Below are 24320 nucleotides of genomic sequence, written 5' to 3' on the forward strand. Positions count from 1 at the left end.
CCGTTCAAGGGTCTCTGTGTCTCACACAGTGGCAACAACGGCATTTGAAGAAACGCGCAGATTGTTTAGTGTTACAAATCACTTCCCTCTCCTCTCCTCTCCTCTCCTCTCCTCTCCTCTCCTCTCCTCTCCTCTCCTCTCCTCTCCTCTCCTCTCCTCTCCTCTCCTCTCCTCTCCTCTCCTCTCCTCTCCTCTCCTCTCCTCTCCTCTCCTCTCCTCTCCTCTCCTCTCCTCTCCTCTCCTCTCCTCTCCTCTCCTCTCCTCTCCTCTCCTCTCCTCTCCTCTCCTCTCCTCTCCTCTCCTCTCCTCTCCTCTCCTCTCCTCTCCTCTCCTCTCAGTTCTCATCAATTAAAGCTTGTACACTGTGTACAAGAATCCATTTCATGGGTCTGTTTATGTTTAACCAGACAGCAATGAAGATTGCTATTTAACAGTTTCCCATTCCAATAAGGAATTTCAAAGTGAACACAGACCATGAGTAAATGTTTTCTTATGTGAATAAAGTTGTAAAATAGGTCCCTGTAATTCACTAAGCCAATGAGAGATTTTCATACAGCTGCAGAGATGTCTCTATCAGAGATACTACAGTAATTTACTGGGGAAATAATCAGCATCTAAGACAGGTTTTCTATAGAAAAATCAGATTGAGACATGTCCTGATCAATGGGATCCACTGGATTCTGCACTGCAGGAAAAGAGTCAATTTGGAAAGATGAAAAAGCATAGGTTATCTAAACCCACTGCTTTTCTAGGTGATGCATCTCTAAGTCAGGCATGAGGAAGAAGATTTGCCAGCTGGTCGAGTCAAGAAATATTTGTTGCTTTCTGAACAGTCTGACAATGGGGCAAGTTGGGCAGTCCAGAAGAGACAGATGGAGATAGCTGATATTATTGGAAACAGCCCCACACTGGCTCCTTCTGAAATTCTGCATCTGGCAAAGGGAGGTTTAAGGCAGAACAATAGCAGTGTTTGCTGACCTGTCGTAGCCAGGACTCTCTTACTGAGAGAGAAGAATAAAGGCTGTCACCAGTGTTCCTAAATTCCCTCTGATCCTCTCCCTCTGCAGTGAACACACTTAATTTTTATTCTGTGGGCACCCAGGCTCACTTCCAAGCTTTGTACCAAGCAGGTGCCAGATTATAGCCATTGTGGTATCTGACAGGGAGCACAGTGGGATCAGCCTGATTATAGTCATAGGAATTTGCAAGCTGTTAAAAACACTAGAGAACATCACTATCACAGAAAAAAGACTTGATTGTTGCACTTTAATTGCTTTTGTTGTTGAAGTTAGAAAGACCAAGAGTAAGCAAACCTTACTATTTGTAGTACTAGCACTTTTTTCCTCTGTTACTGTACTCTATTCCCACACACTGGATGGAGTTGATCATGTGAGGTGTGGGAGTACCTGATAATAAGATAATCATTTATTAAATCCATGGGATGCACAAAGGAGGCACAAAGGAAGGATCTCTTTTCTGTGGTTACCAGTGACAGGACCCAAGGGAATGGCCTGAAGTGTCAGGGAGATTTAAGCTGGATATTAGAAAAATGTTCTTGCCCCAGAGGGCGTTTGGGCACTGGAACAGGCTCCCCAGGGAAGTGATCACAGCAGCAAGACTCACAGAGTTCAAGAAGTGTTTGGACAATGCCCTCAGGCTCTTGTTGTGGCTCTTTGAAATGGTCCAATGAAAGGACAGGAGTTGGACTCAATGATCCTTGTGGGTCCCTTCCAACTCAGCAGATTCTGTGATTCTGCAATTCTGTGATTCTGCAATTCTGTGATTCTGTGAGATGTCTTGAAATTTCATACCATCATATAATTCCTGATCGTGCTTTTGTATTTTCAAAGCCTCATCAGATTGGATGACTCCACCTGGAAGAGAGACCTCTACACCACAAGTTTGAGCACAGTCATGGCCTAAAATGACAGAAAATTGTTTTCAGGGTTGTTTGGTGTCCTCTGTGAAATAAATTGGTTTTTTCCTTTTGGCTTTTTAGTAGAGATGTAGACATGTTTGAAACATTTCCACTCCATTCCATGGCCTATCAGAATATTTAAAGCACAAATGGGTGCAAAGAATGAATGATCCTTTCCCATTCCCATTGGCAGCCCTTTCCCAGAGCTCCCTTAATGACTTCTCAATGCATAACAGTGAGATTCTAGGTTTTTTAGATTCTAGGTTTCAGGTCTTTGTGGTTTTGAGAAGTTGTATATAAAGAGATGTTCTTAAGCCACACGCATTGCGGACAGAAGAAGTTACCCATTCTATGACCATAGGGACACTCTGCATGTATTTGGGGACCCATGCAGCTGTTCATGGAAATATGGGCATCCTCCTTGTAAAGTGCCCTTGCAATAATTTTAAACTTAGCCCCTGATGTCTGCTGGGTCCAGCTTTACCCAAAACTCCAACAATTTATCTGTGGAGAGTGTGTAGGTGAAAGTGAAGTCTAACAGTGTTCAGGACTGTATTTCCCTGCAAAATCTTTATAAGTCTGTTCATACTTGGTCAGCTTTTAGATACTAGGACAAGGAGTCTAAAAGAGCCTGGATGGTTTATCTCTCCAGCATTGCTGCCTGTCCTGATGGCATTAGGCCTGTAAGTGTTCCGGCGTCAATGACATTTTATTTATTCAAAACCACTAACCATCTTTAAAAGAAAATTTTCTCATCATTTTATTGGGCAATATCTTACAGCCTGTATACCAGTTTTGACAGAATCAAGTTAACTGCTGTGGTCATGAATTTATAGAAATCTCCCAGACTGAGCAAGACTGACTATTTTTGTAAAATGTCAGAAATACAAATATTAGGCAGCAGGGGAAAAGGTCTGGTCTGCCATGAAAGGTGGCAGCTTTACTTTTAGCTGCAAGCACTGCTGGATCAATTAGGGTGATCACAGGGGCTCAGCTCATTCATATTTAAGGAACGTCCTTTGAAAAACCACTAATGCTTCTGGCAGCAGATTTTGCTCATGGGACAAATACCTTTAAATTAAACATACAAGAGTTCAGTGTTTGAGATGAAAGGGAAGATTGAAACAGTCTGGGGTGGTCTATGCTATTATATATCTTTATTAAACTCTCAGAGGACAAAGAGGCACACCAGGTTTTTAGTGTTGGAAGGTTTACAGGGCTCTTGAAGGGCTGCTGTTTTTTTTTCTGTAACACTTCAGGATACACATGGGTCAGACAGAGCAATATTTCCATTTACTTTCAGGGTATGCCAGTAGAATTTCCCTGTAATCCCTAGGGTTTGCTTTTCTACTAAATGACAGTGCAGAACATGCTGTTAGCAGAGATGCCAAAGCCTAGCTAGTGTCTGACACCTTAACCTCCCCAGGAGTTATATTAAAGCACTGGAAAGATCGACCACAGTCTCTTTTGTAGAGAGACAGGGACCTCTGGCACAGCAGATGAGTGGGTCAGAAAAGATTGTTGTATGCAGCAAGTGTCAGATGAAATCTGTTGGCTGCTCAGAAATTTGTTTCTGACTCTTTCTCCAAATACATCTGAAGCTTCATGGGACACAAAGCATGGGAGTGACAGTGGACATCATGCATTCCAATGATTTGTTTGATTTTAATACGCAGTTAACTTTTTTAACATGTACCAGCTGTGTGTTGCCCCTCACCTTGCAGAGGCACCTCATGGAGTGCTGCTAAATTACAATTAAGGCATTTTAAATGAAAACATTGGGCATGTGAAGATTTTTATACCACTGAAAAAACATCCAGTTCTGCTCTTTCAAGCTGGGGCTGACTAGAGATGCTGGTATCAGCCTTCTGCCTAATGTCTGAGTCGACCATGCTTAAGCTTTGTAACAGCTTAAAGCTGTAAAAGCTTTGTGCAATTGATGTGGCTGCTCAGGCTGCTGGTACTGCAATCAGCACTGAATTATTTTATGTCAATAGCAACTGTCAGTGGGGAGTTGCACTGCCTCAGTATAGCCATGAGCTTGCTGGCTGCTTGTGGGAAGGAAGGAGGCTGAATCCAGACAGCTCTGGTCAAGGATAGGGATTTTTACTTACTCCTGGTAACTTAACAAAAATTACTAGTTGTGTATGAAGTAAGGATAAATGACTGCTAAGGTCTGAGGAGGAAAGTGCAGGAAGAAAAGAGCAGGAATACTCACAGAAAGCCTATTTTATAACATGCTATAAAAGAGGGGACAGAATTGTGTGCCTTATTAATGTATGGCCATTGGTTCATACAGCGTGAAAACCAGGCATTGCTGAAGGGCAGTGCCTGAGCTGGCTGCAAGCACACAGCATGCTGGAAAGTGCAGGCAACAGGACATCACTGCAGTCAGGGCAAAGCCTGTATGGCAAAAAGTAATGTAGGCATTTTAACATTCATGCAGAGTAAAGCTGGCCCAAAAAACCCAGTGGCAACAGAGGCCACTCTTCCTGTTGGGGAAAGGTGCATGGCTGTCCTGAACTCAAGGGCACATTGTCAGCCTGTATCCATGGTGAGCACACCTTGGAGTGGCAGCAGCAGCTCTGAACTATACCCTGCTGGAAATTCTGACTTCAGTTTGTCATATGGCTCCATTTCTTCCACAGCCCTGTCCTTCCCTTCACTATAAATCCACAGAATTTCACTGATTTCTTCTCTTCCCCTTCCTGGCTATATAGCCTCTGGCACAGGATATAGGGCCTGATCCCCTCTGCAATTCTTTCACTACACCCTTTTCTAACAAGGGCAGCAGAGCCACTGCCCCTCTACACCCCTGTGGTTCTGCAGGTTTGTGCCATCCTCCACCACATCTGGATTTCCTACGCACAGCAACTTACTCATTCCTCAGTCTGCTGGAACAAAATCTTTTCTCAAATCCCCCTCATGCCTATGGTGGGTGGATGAAACCCAAAAGTTGGATGGATTTTGTGGGGCAGGCTGTGGGCTTTGCCTTGCTGAGTTGAGCTGTGCTCACACATTTCACCTGCCAGCATAGTAGGAGGCTTCTACTGTGCAGTCAGAAACATGCCAGAGACTCCTCATTCTGCCAGTTTTTCATTAAACCAAATTCTGTAGCCTCCAGTGATATGGGAGGAAATACCAACCAGTGACCTTGGCTTCTAATGACACCAGGATGCTCTAAAGGTCTGAAGTCTATCAGCAAAGCCTCTGTTCACAAAGCCATTTATCTCTGGCAGCTTCTTTTTGCACTGCTGGAGCAGTGGCTGCACCCTACCCTGGCCAAGACAGTTCAGGCTGGTAGATGGAAACAGGCAGATGTGGCAGGGAACTGTGCAGAGGAGAGGTAGGAGCTCAGTCTGTCCAAATGGTGTGGGGGAAGAACAGAGAAAGGGGAGAACTGGCATTAGAATCAGAACTGTTATTGTAGATTTTCACATGGTGAATAGTGAGTGTCTCAATAAACCTGGGAGAGTTGCCATGCACATTTGGAGGTGAAGTTCAACAGCAAATTAGAAAAACAAAATAAGAAATCTAGTGTTTAGTGCGAGGTTTAAACATTGTTTTCTTAACAACTTGAATCTGCATTTTGAGGGCTGTGAACTATGACTTGTGGTACGTGAAGCCGACAGTGTTGTTATGAAGACAGGGACTCACAATGCTCCTGTGTGCTCTGCCCCCTCAGGCACACCCAAAGCCTGTTCCTGGCACCAAGGCCTCACAAGCCCCAGTGTGGGCTGCAGCCCCTCTGTGCACAGCAGCTTTCCACTGCAGGGACTGCAAGGTCAAGGCAAACCCAAGCATTTTCTTCAGGGAACTTTAACAATGGGCAAACAGATGCATGCACAGCCCCATCCCAGGCAGACAGGTGGCATTAGCACAGCTGGATGGAGGCATCCAAGAGACCCTGACACAGCTGCACAGAGCTGAATGCTGGAGGTCTCTGTATCCCAACTCTCTCCTGCTTTAATTTCCAGCTGATTGAAACTCCACTGAGCACTTAACATGCTGTGCTACAGCTGCCAGGTCCCCTCTTGCACCCCACACAGCCCCTCTGTACCTCAGAGATGTACCTGAGCCGTGCACTTGGTGTCCCTTTCAGCCTTTGGCAGGGGGTGCCTGCTGTCTGTGGGAGATCAAAGAGAAGGACTCCTTTTTCAGCTGACCAGAACACACTGTCTGCTGTTGCCTGGCCGTGCTGTGAGCGTGGAAGGGTTTGATATCAGATGGCACAGAGTTCTGCCCAGTTGCTGGAACTCATTGAGCACAGGGAGAGCTGCCCTTTCCGACACAGAGCAGGAGAGGAACAGGGAGGAGGCAGCCCTGTCTGCCCCTCACTTTCAGGGTGCATTGGTGAGATGGTGGGTAAGTGACTCTGGGCAGGCAGGAGCCAACTGCAGCTAACACCTGGAACAGACTTAACTGTGGGCTTGGACTTTGACACGGCTCCTTCCAGCAGCCTGGAAAGGGAGGGAGAGCAGGGCATGACCAGTGTGGGCGGTTCTTGCTGACTCGACACAAACATGTTTTGAAGCTTGCAGCGCCGGCAGCCGGGAACACGCTGTGCCCGTGGGTTCCCTGCCCCTGGCTCAGGAGGCTGCAGAACAGCAGCCAGAACAGCATCACTGCTTCCCGTGCCTCCAGTCCCGGCTGGAGCAGGCTATGCTGTATATGCAGCCAGGATTTGTCCTCATAAGAAGAAAAAAAAGGAAAATAAAAGGATGAAAAGCTGTAAGTGGAACAAAAGATCCAGCAGCTAGCAGCAGACAGCAGCCATGGGTTTCCTGAAGGGTATTTTAAAGCTTTATAATTGTTCATTTCTTATTTACAGAGCTGTTTTGTATCCTTTTATCTAGCACTATCTACCAGTCTGCCCTCTGTTTAAACCAAGCTATTTATGTCCAAGTGTCTGGAGCTCCACTAACTATGGGAGGCAAACTTTGCTTTTTTAGGTACCTGGCTCCAAACAGCTGGAATAATCTTCCAGGCGTATTGAGGCAGGCCCTCGCATTGTTTGGGGTTTGGACACTCTTAATCCTTTTCTAAAAAAGCCTCAGCTGTGTGAAATGAGCACAAGCTGTGGCTAGTCACTGTCATGTGCTGTTAAAGAGTTCTGTCCCTCTCTCTCCAGGCATGGGCAAAGCCCCTTTATCTCAGTGGGGCTCTTGGTGCCTGGGGATGCAAGGACAAACTGCCCACTTTGTGGAACAGGGACACACTTACACCTCAGACACAATGGTGTCTCTGCACCCAGAATTCTGCAGCGTGTATCATGGCTTTTGGTCTCACCTGGCTTGAACAGAGAGGCTGAGAGCAGACCTCCCTCTCTCAGGGGTGTTTGGATCTCAGGCTTCTCCAGTATAAGGGCTGTACTGAATTAAGGAAGGAGGATGAGCGGAAGCCAGAGCTGTCAGCCAGTTCAGTGTACTTAAATTGTCCATATGTGCATACAGACATGTATGCTCAACATATCTTGAAGGTCTAAATGTCAGTCATATGCTTATCTTCCTCTCCTAGCTGTGGCTCTTGATTTTAGATTCCTCCTGCACAATGAGTGGCATCTTGAAGATCTCATGGCAGGTAACAGAGTGAGGCCAACCTCTTGTCTGCTATTGCACCCTGAGGAACTTAAAAATTAGTTTGCTTGCTGTTTTCTAGAGACCTTTAGGGGTGTGTGTGTGTCTCTTCTACAGATCAGCAACCCAAACTGTTTTGGCTTTGTCCACCATTCACTGGAAGCTTGTCCACCATTCAACAGGAAGCTTGTCACAGATTTCAGTGTATGTGATGTGAAGTCTAAAGGTCAATTATTACTACTATCATATTGTTTAATATGTTGATCCCACACTATATTACACTCTTTTATCAATGGAAAAAGAGCATATGTTAGAAACATGACAGAAAAGAGCAGAAAATTCAATCAAATTCAATCAGCAGTTCTCAGACATGCTTATAGACAACCCATTGATGCATCATCTATATTCTGTGTTCCACACACTATTAATATAAGATCAACTGAATAACTGCTTATGAATCTATTATTCTATTATTTTTTACTAATGTACAGTAAAGAAATACTTCTATAAGTGAAAATTTACTGTAATTTATACCAATATACTGTTATTCTCCTAGAAATGTTTACATTTTTTAAAACTCCCAAACTTTCCGGTGTAAATATATTTTAAAGAAATGCTGAAAAACATTTATTTTCCACTTTCAGTGTCAACAGCTTTACTGGAATCTTTTTCTACTCATATGAAAAGAAACAGCCCCCTGATAAGGGTAGACCTTTTTCCTCCAAACCTCTCATTTCCTAAGGCAGTGAATATGTTTGTTCCTGGGAAGAACTGGGAGGATTCCCAGTTCTTCTCTGCTTTGCTTGACTACTATAGCTCAGATTTAAAGTCAAGACAAATCCTCTGCCTTAAGATCAATACTCAGAGGTGAGGAATATCATTCTGCTGCAAAGGAAAAGGCAAGAACAATCATTGAAGAAGAATGGTAACATCTCTTTCAGGAAGTTCTGAGTACTGAAATATAATTTCCAAGGTCTGTCTGCATCAGTTTATGGCACTCCAGTGAATAATTCTGCCATTGTTTCAGCTGTTCTTACATAGATGTTGCCATTTAAAACAACATCTATGTAAGAAGATGTTGTTCTTCTTAGCCTGGCAATATGCAGAAGGTGTTACAATTTGATTTTTTCCTCAAGTGAACTGACCATTCAGTGGCCTTGAAAAATCATCAAAAGCTTTTGGAAGTGTGGCATGTCTCCAAAGGACTGTTCCCATCCTTTGGCTACAGAAGATAGGCTCAGACCATGCAAAGCCAGGCATCAGGAGGAGGATTAGGAAGAACACAGGAACAAGAGGGCAAGGCCACGGAGGAGAAGCACATGAATGAATTTGTATCAGCAGATTTCTGGGCATCTCCATTAATAACACGAATAATGAAAACTTCAGGTGCCCCTGGCCAGAGCTTGAAAATGAAGATTTTTTCATTGTGTACTTATGTAAAACCCGAGGTGGAGCTGATTACAAGCAGGGGAAAGTTGAGATCAGAAGGTTTTATAACAGGCCCTAACTAAGCAGAAACAAGTGTCAACACAACCATAGTTTTATGCCTGAGCAAACAGCTTGCTGTGGTCTGTGAGGCAATGACACAAGCCTGGTAACACAGAGTGGTCCAAACCATCTGATCCAGCCCTGTGTGAAGGTTGAATTCCACCTGTAATGCCCTTCATGAGCGGGGGAGTGACGCTGGGCACCAATAGTCTTTGCAGTGCTTGTTACTAACTCTGCTCCACGCCACAGGGATTGGAGGAGGAGGCAGCAAGTAGCTCTGGCAGGTATTCAAACCTGTTTTCCAGTTAATTTGTTAAAAATCAACCCAGGGTGTTGTGGGCAGTAAAGCTGCTAGGAAGAGAATACCACTCTAAGGAATAAACACTACAAAAAAGAGCTATCAGTGCATCTGATTCATCCATATGCCTCATGGCATTTAACAATCAGCATCAGCTACAGTTATCTCCTAAGTTTCTGTAAAAGGCCTCATCACCAATTGGTATTTGGCTGTCCCAGGAGCAGTAAGCATGGCTCAGAGCTGTCTGGCAGCCCTGCTGCCCTGTGGGGTGCAGAGTGATGAGGCTCATGCTGTCTCCTGTGATCATGTGGCCCTAGGACCAGTCCCAAACCCAGACAGATCAGCAGTGTCAGTGATGACAAGCTGCAAGAGGCAGCTCCAGGCTGACACAGTTTGTGCCAGCAGCCAGCTCATCTGCAGTGATCCCATTGGCATTTGCTGCAGAATAAACATTGTCTGGGATTTTCCATTATACATCCACCCTGGCCAGCAATGACACAGCAGCAATGTAATTTTGAGCTCTGTATTTCCAGTTTCCCACAAAGGGCTTGAGTCATTTACCTAAACATAAATATTCACTGATACTTTAGAAAGCCAGGATTGCCCAAACAAGGTATTTGATGGGACTAGCAGGCATGACAAAGGACTTGTGGAAGACCTCTATCTTCCAGAGTGACAGATGAGAGACAGGAAGGGTACTCCAGCTTGCCTCATATAGGACTGGGTGTCTATTTTTAGGTCACTCAATGAGCTGGGAGCCAGCTCACAGCTGAAGCCATCTAAATACAGGTGCCTGGAGGTGCCCCCGTGTCTGGAGCTCCATTACAGTCAGTTAGCTCTGCCACTGGGGACAGGACCACTATTCAGGCACCACTATTAGGTGTCTGTTTCAGAAGAGCTCTCTGGAGTTCTCTGGGTACACTGACACTGGTCAGGAGAGGCAGCTGTGATATCCAGCTCACACCTCAGCACACACACAGCCATGTACACAGTGCCATGATAAGGTGTCGTACTCCGTGTGCCCAATCCCATGCCAAGGTTCTCAGCTTTCAGGCTCAGTCCAGTGATGTGACAAAGTACAGAAAGCCCAACCTATAACAGCAATGTAAACAAGTGTATTTTTTTTTTCTTTTTCTCTTATTTGAGGCTTGCAGACAGGGCTGTATCACATTAATGTAACTTAAAGCATACTTGTTCTAAACTAGAAGCTCTCTGTCACATTCCAGGAGAATGTTCAGCAGCTCAAAATAGTGGGATTGGTGGTTACACCTCTTGCTGTGTTTCCTGCATCACAGTTCTGTCTGCATTTTCAATTGGCCATGACTCCCAGGAAGGCAGTGAGACTCATTCCTCAAGGCTGTGCCCCTCACACAGCAGGAAATCAGATGCTTTCCTTTCTTTCGTCTTCCTGTTAGGAACTGCAAGGCAAGTGTGACACAGGGAAATTGTGCTAATTATACATGAGCCAATTTGTTGCACTCTGCTTTGATTTGCTTTCATAGCTGCAGGAGGAATACTGAGGAGAGCTGATGAGGAGCAGCTCCTGATCATACATATACATACAAGCCTCCCATATGTATTTTTCTGTTTATATAAAAACCTTACATTATTAAGAGCCCTCAGGATATTCCAAAGTGCCAGGACTGTGTCCCAGCTCCTTGCTTTGACACCCAACACTTGAGATTGCGAGGAAGAATTAAGACTGCCTGTGGATATTTCTGCCCTTTCTTTCCTGTGAGGTGAGTGGAGAGAGCCAGGACTGACTGAAGCTGCCTACCAACATGTCCTTTCTCCTTGCTGACTGTGAGCAGTATCAGCATCTAGCCAGGTACTGAATCAGTTATTCTGTCCAAATGTGTACGACAGCACAGATGTGCAAAGCCACCTTAGGGCCTGTAATGCAGGGTCAGGACACAGGCATTTAAAACTGTATTGTCAGTTCTTGGGAAATATAAACCCAAAGATGTTAATGCAGAAGTGTGCCCCTTATTCTTCACCATCCCCACCCCCAAAAATTAGCTGAGCTGAGGGATCATTAACTGCCATATTCTACCTCCTGTTTGCCAAATGGCTAAAGAACTTATAAGCAAAAATTTCTTTGGTGTTTTACCTAATTCTCTAAAGTCATCATTGCTGCCATAAGGAGGGAAAAGACCCAACTATTTTTCCAGTCCAGTAGTGTTTCTCATCAAAGGTAGAAAAGCTTGTTTTGTAATAATTCTTTGGGAAGGATATTATTGCATGTAAAGGGCAAAGTCTGGCAGATTTAAAAACTTGGTTAAGTGATAGGGAAATTATGATAATGAACAACTGTGTATCAAGGCTCCAGGGAGATTAATCTGGATTTGTGCCCCAGGCACCAGCAACACTAACCAGCAATCAGTGTACACTTTTTAGCTAATGATCTAGAAGAGAAAACACAGGGTGCTTTGGCGTGGTTTCTGTTGACATCAGGAACCTGGCTGTGTAAGGTCCCAGTCAGAGAGCAAAGGGCGAAAGTGCAACGCCTGCTTATCTCCTGTGAAACCAGAGCACTCCAGCCGTGGGTAAATGTGCTGATGTCAGTGCCCCCCTGACGTGCCAGCAACAAGACAGCCCCACACAGTGACCAAGAGCTGGTGCATGGCCTCTTACCCACTGGACCTGTGCAGGGGAAGGAAAACCCCCACATTTTGCCTTCTAGACTGCAGGAGCTTGGCTGGGACTGGTGGTCTGTGCACAGTGTGCTGCACAGAGTCCTGGGTCTGCTGGGGCCATGAGCTCAACAGGGAGTTGCACAGACAGCAGCTGGGTCCATCCTGCTGCACTTGGGCACCCCTGCTCCCAAGCCTGTCATAGGCAAGGTATAGAAAGCATGTATGTGTATTTCTGCTTCTGAAAACCAGACAGGAAATATGCAAGTCCTGCCTACAGAGACTGCAGCATGGTAAAAATGATGGGAAAACACAATGTGTGTTTTTGTTGTTGGTTTCCTTTTGTTGGCTGTAGTAGTTTATTGAAGTCCCTTGTGTATTTTAGTTTGGGGTTGTTTCTCCCAACATACCTGGCACACTGGTATATGTCAGAGTGGTACATTTCTGTAACTGCAAAATGCAAGAACGGGATGCCATGTAATCTGCTTCCCTGGCATTATGAGTCAAAACCCTTAGGAAGGTGAAACTCTCATTGTTAAGGAAGGTAAACTCAGTACACAAGGCTGTCACTTTTAGAATTGCTGCCAGACACCTAGAGTCAGGTTGGTATTACCTCTCCTCTTTCAGGTGAAGCGTATATGTGTATTTTTACAGTTACTCTATCCTCTTAAAATTAAGGGAGATGCAAGATGGCCCCAGGCCAACACAAGTCTGCTAAAGCACCAGTTGTACAGGTGGACTTTTGGGTCATGACATCATCAGATCACTACCATTTTCTTTCACACCAGCTATGAAAAGCCAGCTGGCCCATTGCTTCAGAGCTGAAAGACAGCCATCCCTTTAGTCTGTGGGAAAACTTTTTTGTTAGATATAAACCCAGTGATGGATGTCTTTTTATCTTAGTCAATTTTCACACTCTTCAAAACTGAAGACAACTATTTTAGAGTGCAGAACATACACTGATGGAACATTCCCAGTTCTCATCTCAAAACGAATACCCTTCTAATTAAAAAGAGTAAGGACATGGCTAAGGTGATGCACTGATTTTAGGTACTGTGTAAGCTCTCAACCAATGCAACATTAAGCATAAGCAGATCATTCTTCCAGTGTTTCTCCCCCCTGCTGTACCTCACATGGTATGAGTGTTTTTCTCAACTCCATTTCCTAAGATTTAAAATAAAAAGCCCTTGCTTGCATCAGACTTTTTAAAAACCAAAGACACAGACAAGCATTTAAAACATTTTATTATAAAACTATTTCAACATCTACATCCAAGTTTAAAGACTTAAAATTACAGCTCTGCTTTTAGAATAAAAAGTCAGTGAATGCTGCAAAAGGTGGAGTAGTAGTAGCATTATCTAGGTAGATAGCCTAGATACTACACAGATTTCCTGTGTGTTCCTTAAGTGCTTCACAACTTCTGCCTGCATCACGAATGTTCCACAGCTTTGCTCTGCAAGCAGCATCACAAACATTTTTGCAGCACATATGTGCCTCAGCTGCTTTGAAAGAGAAATTACTAACTGAAGCAGCTGCAGCTGTGTTACAAGTGTACCATCAGAGCATAACTCAGGTTCAAGCATTACTGGATGCAGACAGAAAGGTATAAATTGTGTGTACTTAACAACAATGACTATTTTGGTATGTGTTTGTGACCTTGTATTCCATTCAAAAATCATCAGCTATCAATTACTTTTGATAGTGAAAGCAGCTTTTTTACACCTGTATATTCTAGACAAAGGTATTTCTTTTTTATTAGCCAGATCATTCACTGAGCTGAGCTCAGATGCATGATCTGGTGACTTTTGGTGACTACAGCTCATTCACCAGGATAAAAACAGCCTAGATGCAGTACTAAGATCATCATGCTCAGCAGTTATCATTAATACATAAAATTAGTTTTTAAAATAAATGAGGCATATCAAAATATATTTTATTTTCAATGAGAAATATATCTCAACAGGACTTCAAGAATGCAAAGGTAGTTTCCTATTGAAAACTATTTTAGATTTACAGTGGAATATCGAGTCATTTTCTGCCCTACAAATAGAAATCTCTAATAGAAAATTGTCACACTGAGCAGGATGCTTTACTGTATTTGTAACTTTTTGCAAAGGATCACATAAACAGAAGATATGATAATTAGTAAAAAAATAATTTCAAGTAATATTCTACATCCCTGATGAACTTTTGACTGGCTAGCTTGGCAACATCCAATAATTTAGCATCTGTTAAAGTCTACCTTGCTTACAAAAGTGAAAACACACTTGGGCAAGATGGGCAAGGAAGAAGCTTACTGAGAATGGAACATTTTCTGAACAACTCTCTCTCACTGGCATTTTTCCTGTGGGATTGCCCCTGTTTTGCTCTTCACAAAAGCTTTCCAGTAGTTTTTAGTGTTGTTTACATTCTGAAATATTTCCTAAGCTCTTTCCATTGCAATGAACAGTTCTTAGAATAATTTTTTACAGTTCCAACACCACTCCTGAAAACCTTTCTACAGACCTTCAGTGCTCAGCTGCAGCTTTCAGGGTACAGATTCCCTATGTACATCTTTGAGCTGATGTGGTCCAACACAAATTTGAAAAAGATAATTTGCAAGTTTGACAATTTAAAATGGTGTTGTGACAGTTTGAAATTGACAATTGGACAATCTGAAAAAGACAATTTTGGTTTAGTGTATTGAGCCACTAATCTAACAGCATAACAGAAACAAGCCACAAGACTGTATTTTAAACATGCTGTTCTTCACAACATGCTTATACAATACACATCACCAAAACCTTTCTGTTCAACTTGCAATGTCTGACCTCAGTTCTTGGTAAATCCTAACTGACTTGGCACACAATCTCCAGAATACAGGGACAAAGGCCAGATGTACCCTAATGTTAGAGCTATTATAACCAAGAAGCTTTCCATTTCTTTTTAGTAGGTCTTAAAAATATCCTGATTTTCTTCTTCATTACCTTATGCATTGAAGACCTACTTGGCTGATTTCCCATGCACAGTTTAACATAAAATATCTAGCAGTGTGACTCACAGAGCAAGGCATCACTTAAGATGAAAATCATTTAATTACTCCTGGAATAGCTTTTTTTTTAAAATGGGACTTCCTTACATATGGCAAACACTTTGTCCCTACCTCCCAGGCTCCCCCTCTTCCAGTCAGGCTGTACTTGAACGCTGTTTGTATCTTGCTACAAGACTGCCATGTTAAGTAGATCTTTTCCAAATATTATAAATACAACTTTAAAGTATGGATGCTAATTATCTACCTGAGAAGTTCTGTAATAAAATAAACTGCTGATAACTATTCTAACAGAAAAATATGCATCAGCATAACTCGTTTATCAGTCAGTATTAAGAATTCAAGCATTAAACAGGATTTAAAAATTGCACACCCCTACCACACCAAGTCTTTGATCATAGTAAAAAAATAGCTTGATTTTTCTCTATACACAGCTCTTCTTTAAAGACATATGTGCTCCTATTTTCCTCATCCTCAAGTCCACAGCAAGGTTTCAGATTCAGTACATATAGCCTATGTTTGTGATACTCTTATCTTCTTTTTCTTCTGCTAGTCCTGAAACTTGCTTGTTTGAAGGTAGATGAATACTTCCAAATGCTGCTCTTGAAGCCAGCTTGATCCCCTGGGATGTCTCGATATCAGCTTCTCTTCAGGAAGCTGCACTCTGCTTTGCCATATTCTTTGGGTCTTTACTTGGGACACACCAGTCATCTGCCTCTGAGGTAGCCTGGTAATGCTTGGAAGCTGATTTGTTAAAAACTGGGAGTTTTTCTATTGATTCTGTTGATAAGGCCTAAAAGTCAAGAAGGAACAGGTTAATATCTCTCAATAATGTCACTCAGCAAAAATTCATTCAGCATGCCTGAAGCGTTAAGCCAGTGACACTACAAAACAAAGTTTATCTGCACAAATGTTTCTGCAATAGGTGTGGTAGTTTATGTGTTTCAGTATCTATGACTGGTTGGGTAATTTGGTAGGACAACTGCAGTAACATCCTATTTATGCATTTTTCATAGGCCTTAAGCAGTAGCCTCTAACATGTTTTCAAGATAGTCCAGGAATACATGGAAAAGGACTGATTTGCAAAATTCCAGTGAAATTTTTTCAATAGAAGTCTTATATACATATATATATCTGAACTGTCTTTTCCTTTCCTACTTCTGCTCTTGATTGTGCTTCAGTGTTTTCAGGTTAGCAAGAGGAATTCAAAGCAAGTTTTTCCCACTATTAGGCACAGAAAACAGAAAACAGCATGTAGTGTTGTTTGCATGTGTTTGAACATGTGTTTCTCATAGAAACAGCAGTGCAAGTTACATGCCTAGTGTTCAAAATTACTGGTATCTGAATCCCACAGAGGGGCTATGTGGCAGATGTTGAGTAGCACCTTGACTCCTTAAGGATTTAGTTTATAAGACTTTCTGGTTTTCAGAGTAAACAAACCAGATCTGTTGCTCAGACTTCACTCTCTTCAAGTATTTGGTATTCCATGAACAAGTAGGTAACACCTTAACACAATCTTAAAACCAACAGGGCTCTCACTAGCAGTTGTTCAAGTAGACTAGTTAAAGCTAAGTGACTTTTTTTGATACCATTTAAAAACCAGTTACTAAATCTGTCATTTCTCAAGAAAGAACAAGAGCTACTCATGAGCAGAGAATCTGTTTACCTTAAAATGGTAAAAAGTAGTTATCCCACTGCATTGATGGTAGTAGTCTTTTATGTAACTAAATTTAAATACATACCTTCAAGTATATGATAGCATCTGTTCCATAACCACATATGGAGTAAAGATTTAGATCTCCTTGAAAGTACTTAGCATACAGACGAGAAATTGGCAAGCCATACCCAAAGCCAGCCTAAAAATAAAGCACAATTTAAAATTAATTATTTTTTACTAGCTCTAATGGCTTCAAGTTAAATAGCTGAAAAGTCTTCAGAAATTTTTAAGCTGTTAAAAAATCCTTTGAATTTCCTCTTGTCTTAGAAGAAAGCATAAATCTCTAATCAGTTTCATTGAGAATGCTGAAGCTGACCGTTAAAAACTCCAAGTCACAAGAAAAAAGATCTCCATGGAAGAGGGAGGGTCTATACATATGTCCCACTTTTGCACATTAAATTTCAGTATTTTTCCCTCCCTTGTTATTGCTAGTACAGCTTGATTAGTAAAAGGAGCTTTCTACTGGGAGATAAACATAATAGTCTCAAAGACTGTTCCAGTTGTGCTTGCCTCCAGAAAGACTCCATGATCTACAGTAAGTTTGAAGACTGAATGGAGAGTGAGGACAAAGAAAATTAGTGTCATTGTAAGGCAAGAAAAAAAAATTAGGGGGTTAGATTCAGGTTGTAATGTTCTTCTTTATGCCTTTAAAAGTATATTTTTGTCCATTAAGCTAAATACTAAAATTCTGTTTCAGAAAGTGTAAATTCATACTTATGGGGCACAGTAAATCTTTAAATACCCCACAGAACAGCCGGATGGACACAGTGCTTCATTATAAACCCACCAACACTTACAACAACAAAATTGCAACAGGAGTATTGAAAGTATCTTACAAGAGGGGTATTTCGAGAATCATCCACATTTGGCCTTGGTGCAGTGGAATACATGTAGCTAAACAGCCGCTCAATTTTCCTCACGGGAACACCACCTCCCCGGTCTGAGATCTGATTTAAGAGAGAACAAAGTTAACAAGCATGCACTAAGAATAGTATTTAAAATGCTGTTATTTGAACACACCTTTCCAACAGTCATAAATGCAAAGATTTGTTTTGCAGCACATTATTATACAACTAGATAACTGTGCTACATGGAGGCTCACATCATCAAGAGAATGCTCTTGTGCTCAAGCACAGTGTCTTCGACCTGTTCTCAGAGGCCAGATCTTTTAATAGCTATGCATGTATAATAACAAACATTACAGTAAGTCCATTGTAGTAGGCCAACAAAATACCTTGATTGCCAGGTCTTCTTTCCCGAGAACAACTGTCACTTCAACTGGAGAAAGGGTGGAACTGTTTTCTTGGAATTCAACAGTTGCTCTCATTGAATTCTATGGAAAAGAAGGTTACTGTGATCAGACGTTGCTTAATCCATGCACTTCAAACCAAATCTCATCTACACAGAGGCAAAATTATCCTCTACTCCTATCACTGCCTGGTTTCCAAGGGACACACTTAGCATTTTAGCATAATGCGAGCAGATTTATCATCATTTAAGGCATGAGAGGAGGTCTCACAATTTAAAGCATCTATGCATAGCCAAGACTCTTCTGAGTGAAAGATTACAACATTCTTGCCCAACATCAACTCAGGCACTGTAAATTAAATAACTCCCTTAAAGTCAACAGGTTTCAGGAGAAGAGCAAAGTTCAGCAGTTGCTAAAGGTTGCCAGACTTCTGTATGTCATGTTGGCTGCACTGAAGTTCAGCTGCACTCACTACTCCTTAAAGACATTGTCCATTTCACAATGGAAAAGGCAGCAGGGTAAACCTGCAGATGTAATCTCTAAAAGCAGAAGGCTACTGGTGGCCACAATCCCACATCCCACTTCACTCTCTCAGTCTATACTAACATACCTTAAAGAGCTCAAAAAGCATGTGAAAAAGATGAGATGGAACATATACAATGTTAATTGGTTCTCCTGGAGCTTTTCCTAAAGGAAAGGAAAAACAAAAACACTTAAAAGGGTGATGATATTTTTCTATGGTATCCAAATTTCACAATGAGCAAGTTGCCAAAACAAACAAAAAAATAAATCAAGTTTTATTTTTGGTTTTCCCCCCTCCAAAATTGGCAAACAGCTTTATGCATTCATTACAGTATTTATATTACAACTGCCACTTGCTTAATAAGTTTCTTTTCAAATAAACAAATAAAAAAATCAAGTATTTATTCCCCTTTTATTTATAAAAGATTTCAAACATTAAGCAGACTGCTGTGACCAGACACATGCAGGCAGCTCAGACCAGACCCAGCATTTCTGTCACAAGCCCCAGTTCCTCACTCCAGATATGGAGGTCTTCTCTAGCAACTTCTCATATTACTTTAGGTACAAGTTTGTCTAACTTTTCTCAAATTTACAAATGGTACCTCAAAAATGTTGTGTTTAAGGTACACCAACATTTGAGTCCTAACATGGGAGGTTGAATGAGTTGCCTATAATAGAAAATGGAAGAGGAACTACCCCAAGTCAGATCAACTGGTATGTGCCCTAAGGTTACAGAATTAGGAGAATTTCCCTCAGTTTTGGATACTGATAGGCTCTTATCTTACCATTCACTTGAGTAAGTTTCAGTTCTGGAGATGTCAAGTAATACTGGTCACACAACATCTTGGCACTCTCATAAGCATCTGAAATAGTCATTTAAATAAATTATATAAAGTATAATATCAAGCAATGTAAAAATTCATTCAAATGCAAGGCAAAATACAGCTTTTAACCACCTTAGCTGCTAAGGTGTTCAACAGTCTAAGTCTGGAATGTGTCTCAAGGGAATGATAACATTGCATCCACTGTGTGCACTAAAAATTGAGAACAATGGGCAATTACAGAAGCATGAGCAAATCTTTGTACAGTTCGATAATTGTATGGAACTGATACATCTGTTATCTACCAGTTGGTAAAGCCAATCTCAACACCTCAGACAACTTAACTCCTACCTCATCTGTCACTAGCTAGGACTTCCTCCAACATGGTTTTTTTTACTGCTATTTTGTATTTTAAATTCTGTCCTCTAAAAGCTCATGCTTTGATAAGACTGCTTTCAGCTATTTCAATTAAAGCCAGTCAGCATCCTCTGCAACTGGAGCTGGTTACCCAAACTGCTGGCAGTCAGATACAGACACTGATCAGGAAGAGAAACATTAAAGCTCTGAGAGTACGCACCATTCACTACTTCAACAACGTCACAGCAAGGATCAATACTTCCAATGTGCCTTGGGTGCCCCGAGCCAGATTTATCATCAAAAAGAAGAGCTGTTTAACATGAGGACAATACAACATTTAATCCCAAGTAGTGGGTTATAAAAAAGCCCCAAAACTGAGACTAATGCAGTGTGATTGCAACATATAATTACTGAATTAAATACTGAATATTGTTTATGCCTTTTATGAGTTAAAGTATTATCTACTGTCAGCAAACTATGTTGGCTTTTCTGTAGCTCACATCTAAAGGTTTTTCAGACATAAAGAACGATATCCCTACATACTCCACAAAAGAGCTATTTCAATTGTTCTTTAGTCTAGAAAACAAGTTTTCCCATTACTTTGTTAAGTGATAGATTCAGTTACTAACTTTTCAGTGTCACATGAAATCATGTAAAGCAGTTCCCCAGCTGTTTTAAGAAGTGTTTACATTAACATGTTACTCATTAGGTTGAAATTTTTTCTCAGGTAAAAATTTCTACTTACTGTGTTGGTTCATTAGCATCCGTGTGGAAATACGGCTCATGTAAAAGCGATCCAAAAAATACTGGATGTTTTGATTGGTGACAGGATCCACTTTAAAAGTGTCTTTGTATTCAATTACTCCTTGTGCCATTGTAGGCACCACATCATGATGTCTGTTTCGGACTCTAATTAGAGTATCTATAAAGCTAGGTTAAAAAAAAAATCTTTTTAGAACATTATTCTCAGACTACATAGAAGCAAGCTTTGTATAATGTGATTATCTAATCCAGCACCAGCACAGCTAAGTGCTTAACAGCATTAATACTAAAATACGGTGTAGTTTTTTTTTACTCTTTTAAAAGTAATTCTTTATTGATCTAACACAGAAGTATTTTGCATTTTTAAAACAAAAGGTATAATGAGCCATATCAAATTCACCCCCTGTTTACTCATTTATTTGAGCAGAGGAAAATGCAAGAAAAGGAAAAAGATCCCAAGCTGACATCTTGGAAAAAAGCAGAGATATGACTGCAGAGATAATATTTTTTTTCTGTATTTCTCTGTCATGACAGTTCAAGGAACAATATGACCTTGAAATTAGGCTGCAACAGGTCATATTTATTTGCAGCACTGCTAGACATGGTCAGAGATTTCGACCAGCTTATTCTATGCTCAGCTCTTCCTGCTAGATTATCAAATTCAGCTCATCATGGCTGTTAGTCTAAAGTGAATATACTGTGACAAGTAGAATGTGAACTAAAGAGTTCAAAGAAAAACATGAAAAGCTTACTCAGATAAGACTTTTTGGTCATCGGGGCTTTTCTGATGGAATTCGATCAACTCCTTTAAGCTTTGGATGTACCTATTGAAAAAGAAGATAAGAAATATATGCTATTAATTTGATTTTTAATAATCTAGCAATATAAAAAATATTTTGTCTTGTGCACATCATTAGTCCTAATAAGTCATCTAGGAGCTTTAATTATCTTTGAAATATCCAAGTTACAACCAACAATGGAATGACAGATGGACATTTCTTGGCTGCCTGAACACCAGAAGTTTTCAGTCTTTTCTTGTGCCTGTCACCAGAGAGAAATCTAAGCGCTAACTTAAGGTACACAGGATCTCCTTATAATTGTTTAGAAGAGATGTATTTCAGAAGAAGATCCAAACAACAATGCCAATCAGGAATCCACTTAAGCAAAATTTTTCCAAATCTGATCAGCTTTGGCAGAAGCTAAGTAGCTGAGCCGCTTGCACTAACATCTGACAGCCCTGACGCATACAGCAAAGACACAACAGTTTGCTATATTAAGAAGAGTTTCTAGAGCTGACTCTAATACTTCTGCTCTTTATGTCAGCCATCCTGGCAAATGATGCAACTGTGCCAGTAAGCAAGGTTAAATCAGCTTCAACCCCTGTGTCAACTGAAGGGATTATGGTAATTGAATTTCAAACACTTGCTGCACAGGTCAAGACAATATACTTTGGCATAGAAGCTCTGTTAGTAACTCCTTCAGTGAGAGATCAAAACAAGTACATAGCCTGCTTTCCCCTTTCGTGTGGATCTAAGAGTCTGTAATGCTGTATGGAAACAGAACACGTTGTGTTTTCTCCCTTCTCTATTTGCTATTTCAAACTGTTAACTCCCTGCCCCCCACACCTATTTATAGATAACAATATAATCATATTGGTTTGCAATTTAATTTTAGTATGCTAAAAAAGGAAAGTGTGTAACAGCTTGCAACTCAGATTTCATGAAGGAACTGTATTTCTACTGTATTTTGTTATACTTTCTACTATTCAAAGAAGTCTGTATCTCAAAGCTGTGTAACTTTGCATGCTGAATTAGAGCAGTTCATACTTACCAGCTTCTTACTAATTTTACTGATGGAGTGCTTAGTAATTTATCAGGAAGAAGATCAATTTCTTTCAAGATGTTTGCAAACCTCACAGGAAGTTCTTGTCGCAAAAATGCAAAAGAAGTTCTCTCACATCCATTAGTCGAGCCTATGAATAAATCCAAAATATAGTTTTCGTTTAAGGGAAGTTTCAAGATAGAAATACAGATTGCTGATTTCCCATGAACTTCAGGACTCTATTTCTCTGCAATCGTGAAGTTTTTACTAGCCGGCTCATCTAAGAGTTAGGCGTTATATGTTTATGCAGAACGCTGTTTACATGACAGTAAGACACAGCGTGTTCCCGGACGGAATACTTGTACAGTTCCCACTTAGACACGAGCCTGAATTGTAATCCCCTAAGAAGCTCTCCGGCCTCTGTAAACAGGAGGTTGCTCGGGGTGACGTCGGGCAGTATCATGTGCGCACAGCCACCAGAGCGATAACGGGAGCTGGAACTGCGCGTTCGCCCGGCCGGAGGCTCCTCCCGCCCCCGTGTGCGCGGAGCAGGAACACGTCCCACAGCCCGCGTCCGCCTCAGTGCCCGCACGCTGCCAACACTGCCGAAGCAGTGCTGGAGCTCATCTTCAACTCTGATGGCGGCGCCCGCAGGTCTCCAGCTCCTGGCACCTGGTCGGCGGGTAACTGCGGCCGGGGTCCCCGCCCGAGGCGACCGCCCCGCCGCCACCACCCACCACCGGGGCTGGGAATACCCGGCGTGCCCGCTCCCCTCCTCCGCCCTGGCGCTGGGCAGCTGAGCCGGGGCCCGGCAGCGACTTCAGCGCTGGCTGAGCGCCGAGCCCTCCGGGCGGGGATCGCCGCCTCCTCTGTCCCGCAGAGCGCCGCTCCCGCGCCCCGCCCGCGGCAGCCCCCGGGCTCGCTCCTCCATGGGGAAACGAGCCTCCGAGCCCCGGCTGCTCCCCAGCCCGACCTCCCTCCGCTCCCCCCGACTCTCACCGAAGTCCAACAACTGCTTGATGGAGAGCGGGGAGGGGGAGAAGCGGGAAAACTGCTCCACCTCCTGTGGCAACCGGCCGCTGCTGCTGCCGGCGCTGGCCCCTGCCAGCGGGGCGGCGCTGCGGAGGGCGATGCGGGCGGCCTTCATCGCTGCCGGGCCGGCAGGTGCGTGGCAGGTAAGCGATCGCTGGGACAGCGAGGACTCCGGGGCTGTCACCGTCCCCTCGCCTGTGGCGGGCGGCCTCACGTGGCGCCTCTATTTACAATCGCAGGAGGGCGGGGCTCCGGCAGGCCGCGCCCCCGGGCCCCTCGTGACGGCGCTGGCGGCGTTCCCTGTGCCCGGCCCGGCCCGGCCCGGTGGGCACTTCGCCAGTGGCACGGGCAGTGCCCGGGGTGCTGGGCCGGGGGGCACCCGCGGGGCCAGGGCACATGGTGCTGGGTGTTGTTGCTGCGCCGCTCGCGGTGACCTTGTGCATCAGGCAGGGGCTGGGCGAGGCTGGCAGGGCGGCCGTGCCCAGCTGCGGGGGCGCCGTGCTGTTGCCGCCCCTCATGGGCTGCGGGGTCCGTCTCTGTGCGGGCTGTGCACCCAGTGGGCGCCAGGGCTCGGGGGAAGGCGGTGCCGGGCACCATGGCCCGGCCTGAGGGGTGCCGGGGCAGTTGTGTGTTTGCACTCATACCGGGGGTGCTGCAGTGCTGGCACTGACGGGGTAGCTCGAGGGTCGGCTGGCCGACTGCGTGGAAGGCAAAGGGAGCAAAATCAGATCCCAGCCTCAGGTTGTTGACATGTAGGTCATGGCTGTGACCTGGTTAATAGTGACCAAATACCGGAGGACAGCTGTGCTGGTGACGCACTGGCCCCAGATCAGCATGTGGCCTTTATTTACTGTCGTAGAGCTGCCCTAAGAAGGGGATGACACAGGGCTCTCAGGGACAGCTCATCCCCCAGGGTGACAGTCGAGCTGGGAAAAGCCCCCTCACCTTTCCTCTTTGCTGAGGAAGGAGCTTGGATCTCCCTGCTGCCCGGCCTTTCCCCACCACAGCCTGTCCTCTTCACTGAGGGCAGGGTTTGCATAAGGCATGGAAGAGTGGAATTAATGTCAGCAGAGGGCTTTCTGACATCTGAAATCTTGG

At 43.2% G+C, this 24320-nt stretch overlaps 1 protein-coding gene across 1 annotated transcript; it reads right to left on the reverse strand.

Moving 5' to 3' along the window:
- Positions 1-13140: 13140 nt before the first annotated feature.
- Positions 13141-23407, reverse strand: PDK4 (pyruvate dehydrogenase kinase 4). Its single transcript, XM_058822872.1, has 11 exons — positions 23190-23407; positions 22200-22341; positions 21122-21193; positions 20353-20537; positions 19828-19917; positions 19215-19292; positions 18518-18594; positions 17893-17991; positions 17495-17605; positions 16684-16797; positions 13141-15734 (listed from the first exon to the last, which is right to left on the reverse strand). The coding sequence occupies exons 1-11, from the start codon at positions 23335-23337 to the stop codon at positions 15591-15593; spliced, it is 1260 nt and encodes a 419-aa protein (XP_058678855.1). The 5' UTR covers positions 23338-23407; the 3' UTR covers positions 13141-15590.
- Positions 23408-24320: the final 913 nt, after the last annotated feature.

This window comes from Ammospiza caudacuta, chromosome 1 (assembly GCF_027887145.1).
Source record: "Ammospiza caudacuta isolate bAmmCau1 chromosome 1, bAmmCau1.pri, whole genome shotgun sequence".
NCBI classification, from domain to species: Eukaryota; Metazoa; Chordata; class Aves; order Passeriformes; family Passerellidae; genus Ammospiza; species Ammospiza caudacuta.

What these genes read in the sequence shown, in the direction of transcription:
- PDK4 (XM_058822872.1), bottom strand. Translation starts at nt 23,337, where the DNA reads ATGAAGGCCGCCCGCATCGCCCTCCGCAGCGCCGCCCCGCTGGCAGGG. An exon ending in GACCAAAAAGTCTTATCTGA is followed by an intron (nt 20,538 to 21,121) that starts GTAAGCTTTTCA and finishes TTTTTAACCTAG; the next exon opens with CTTTATAGATACTCTAATTA. An exon ending in ATTCTCGAAATACCCCTCTT is followed by an intron (nt 16,798 to 17,494) that starts GTAAGATACTTT and finishes CTTTATTTTTAG; the next exon opens with GCTGGCTTTGGGTATGGCTT.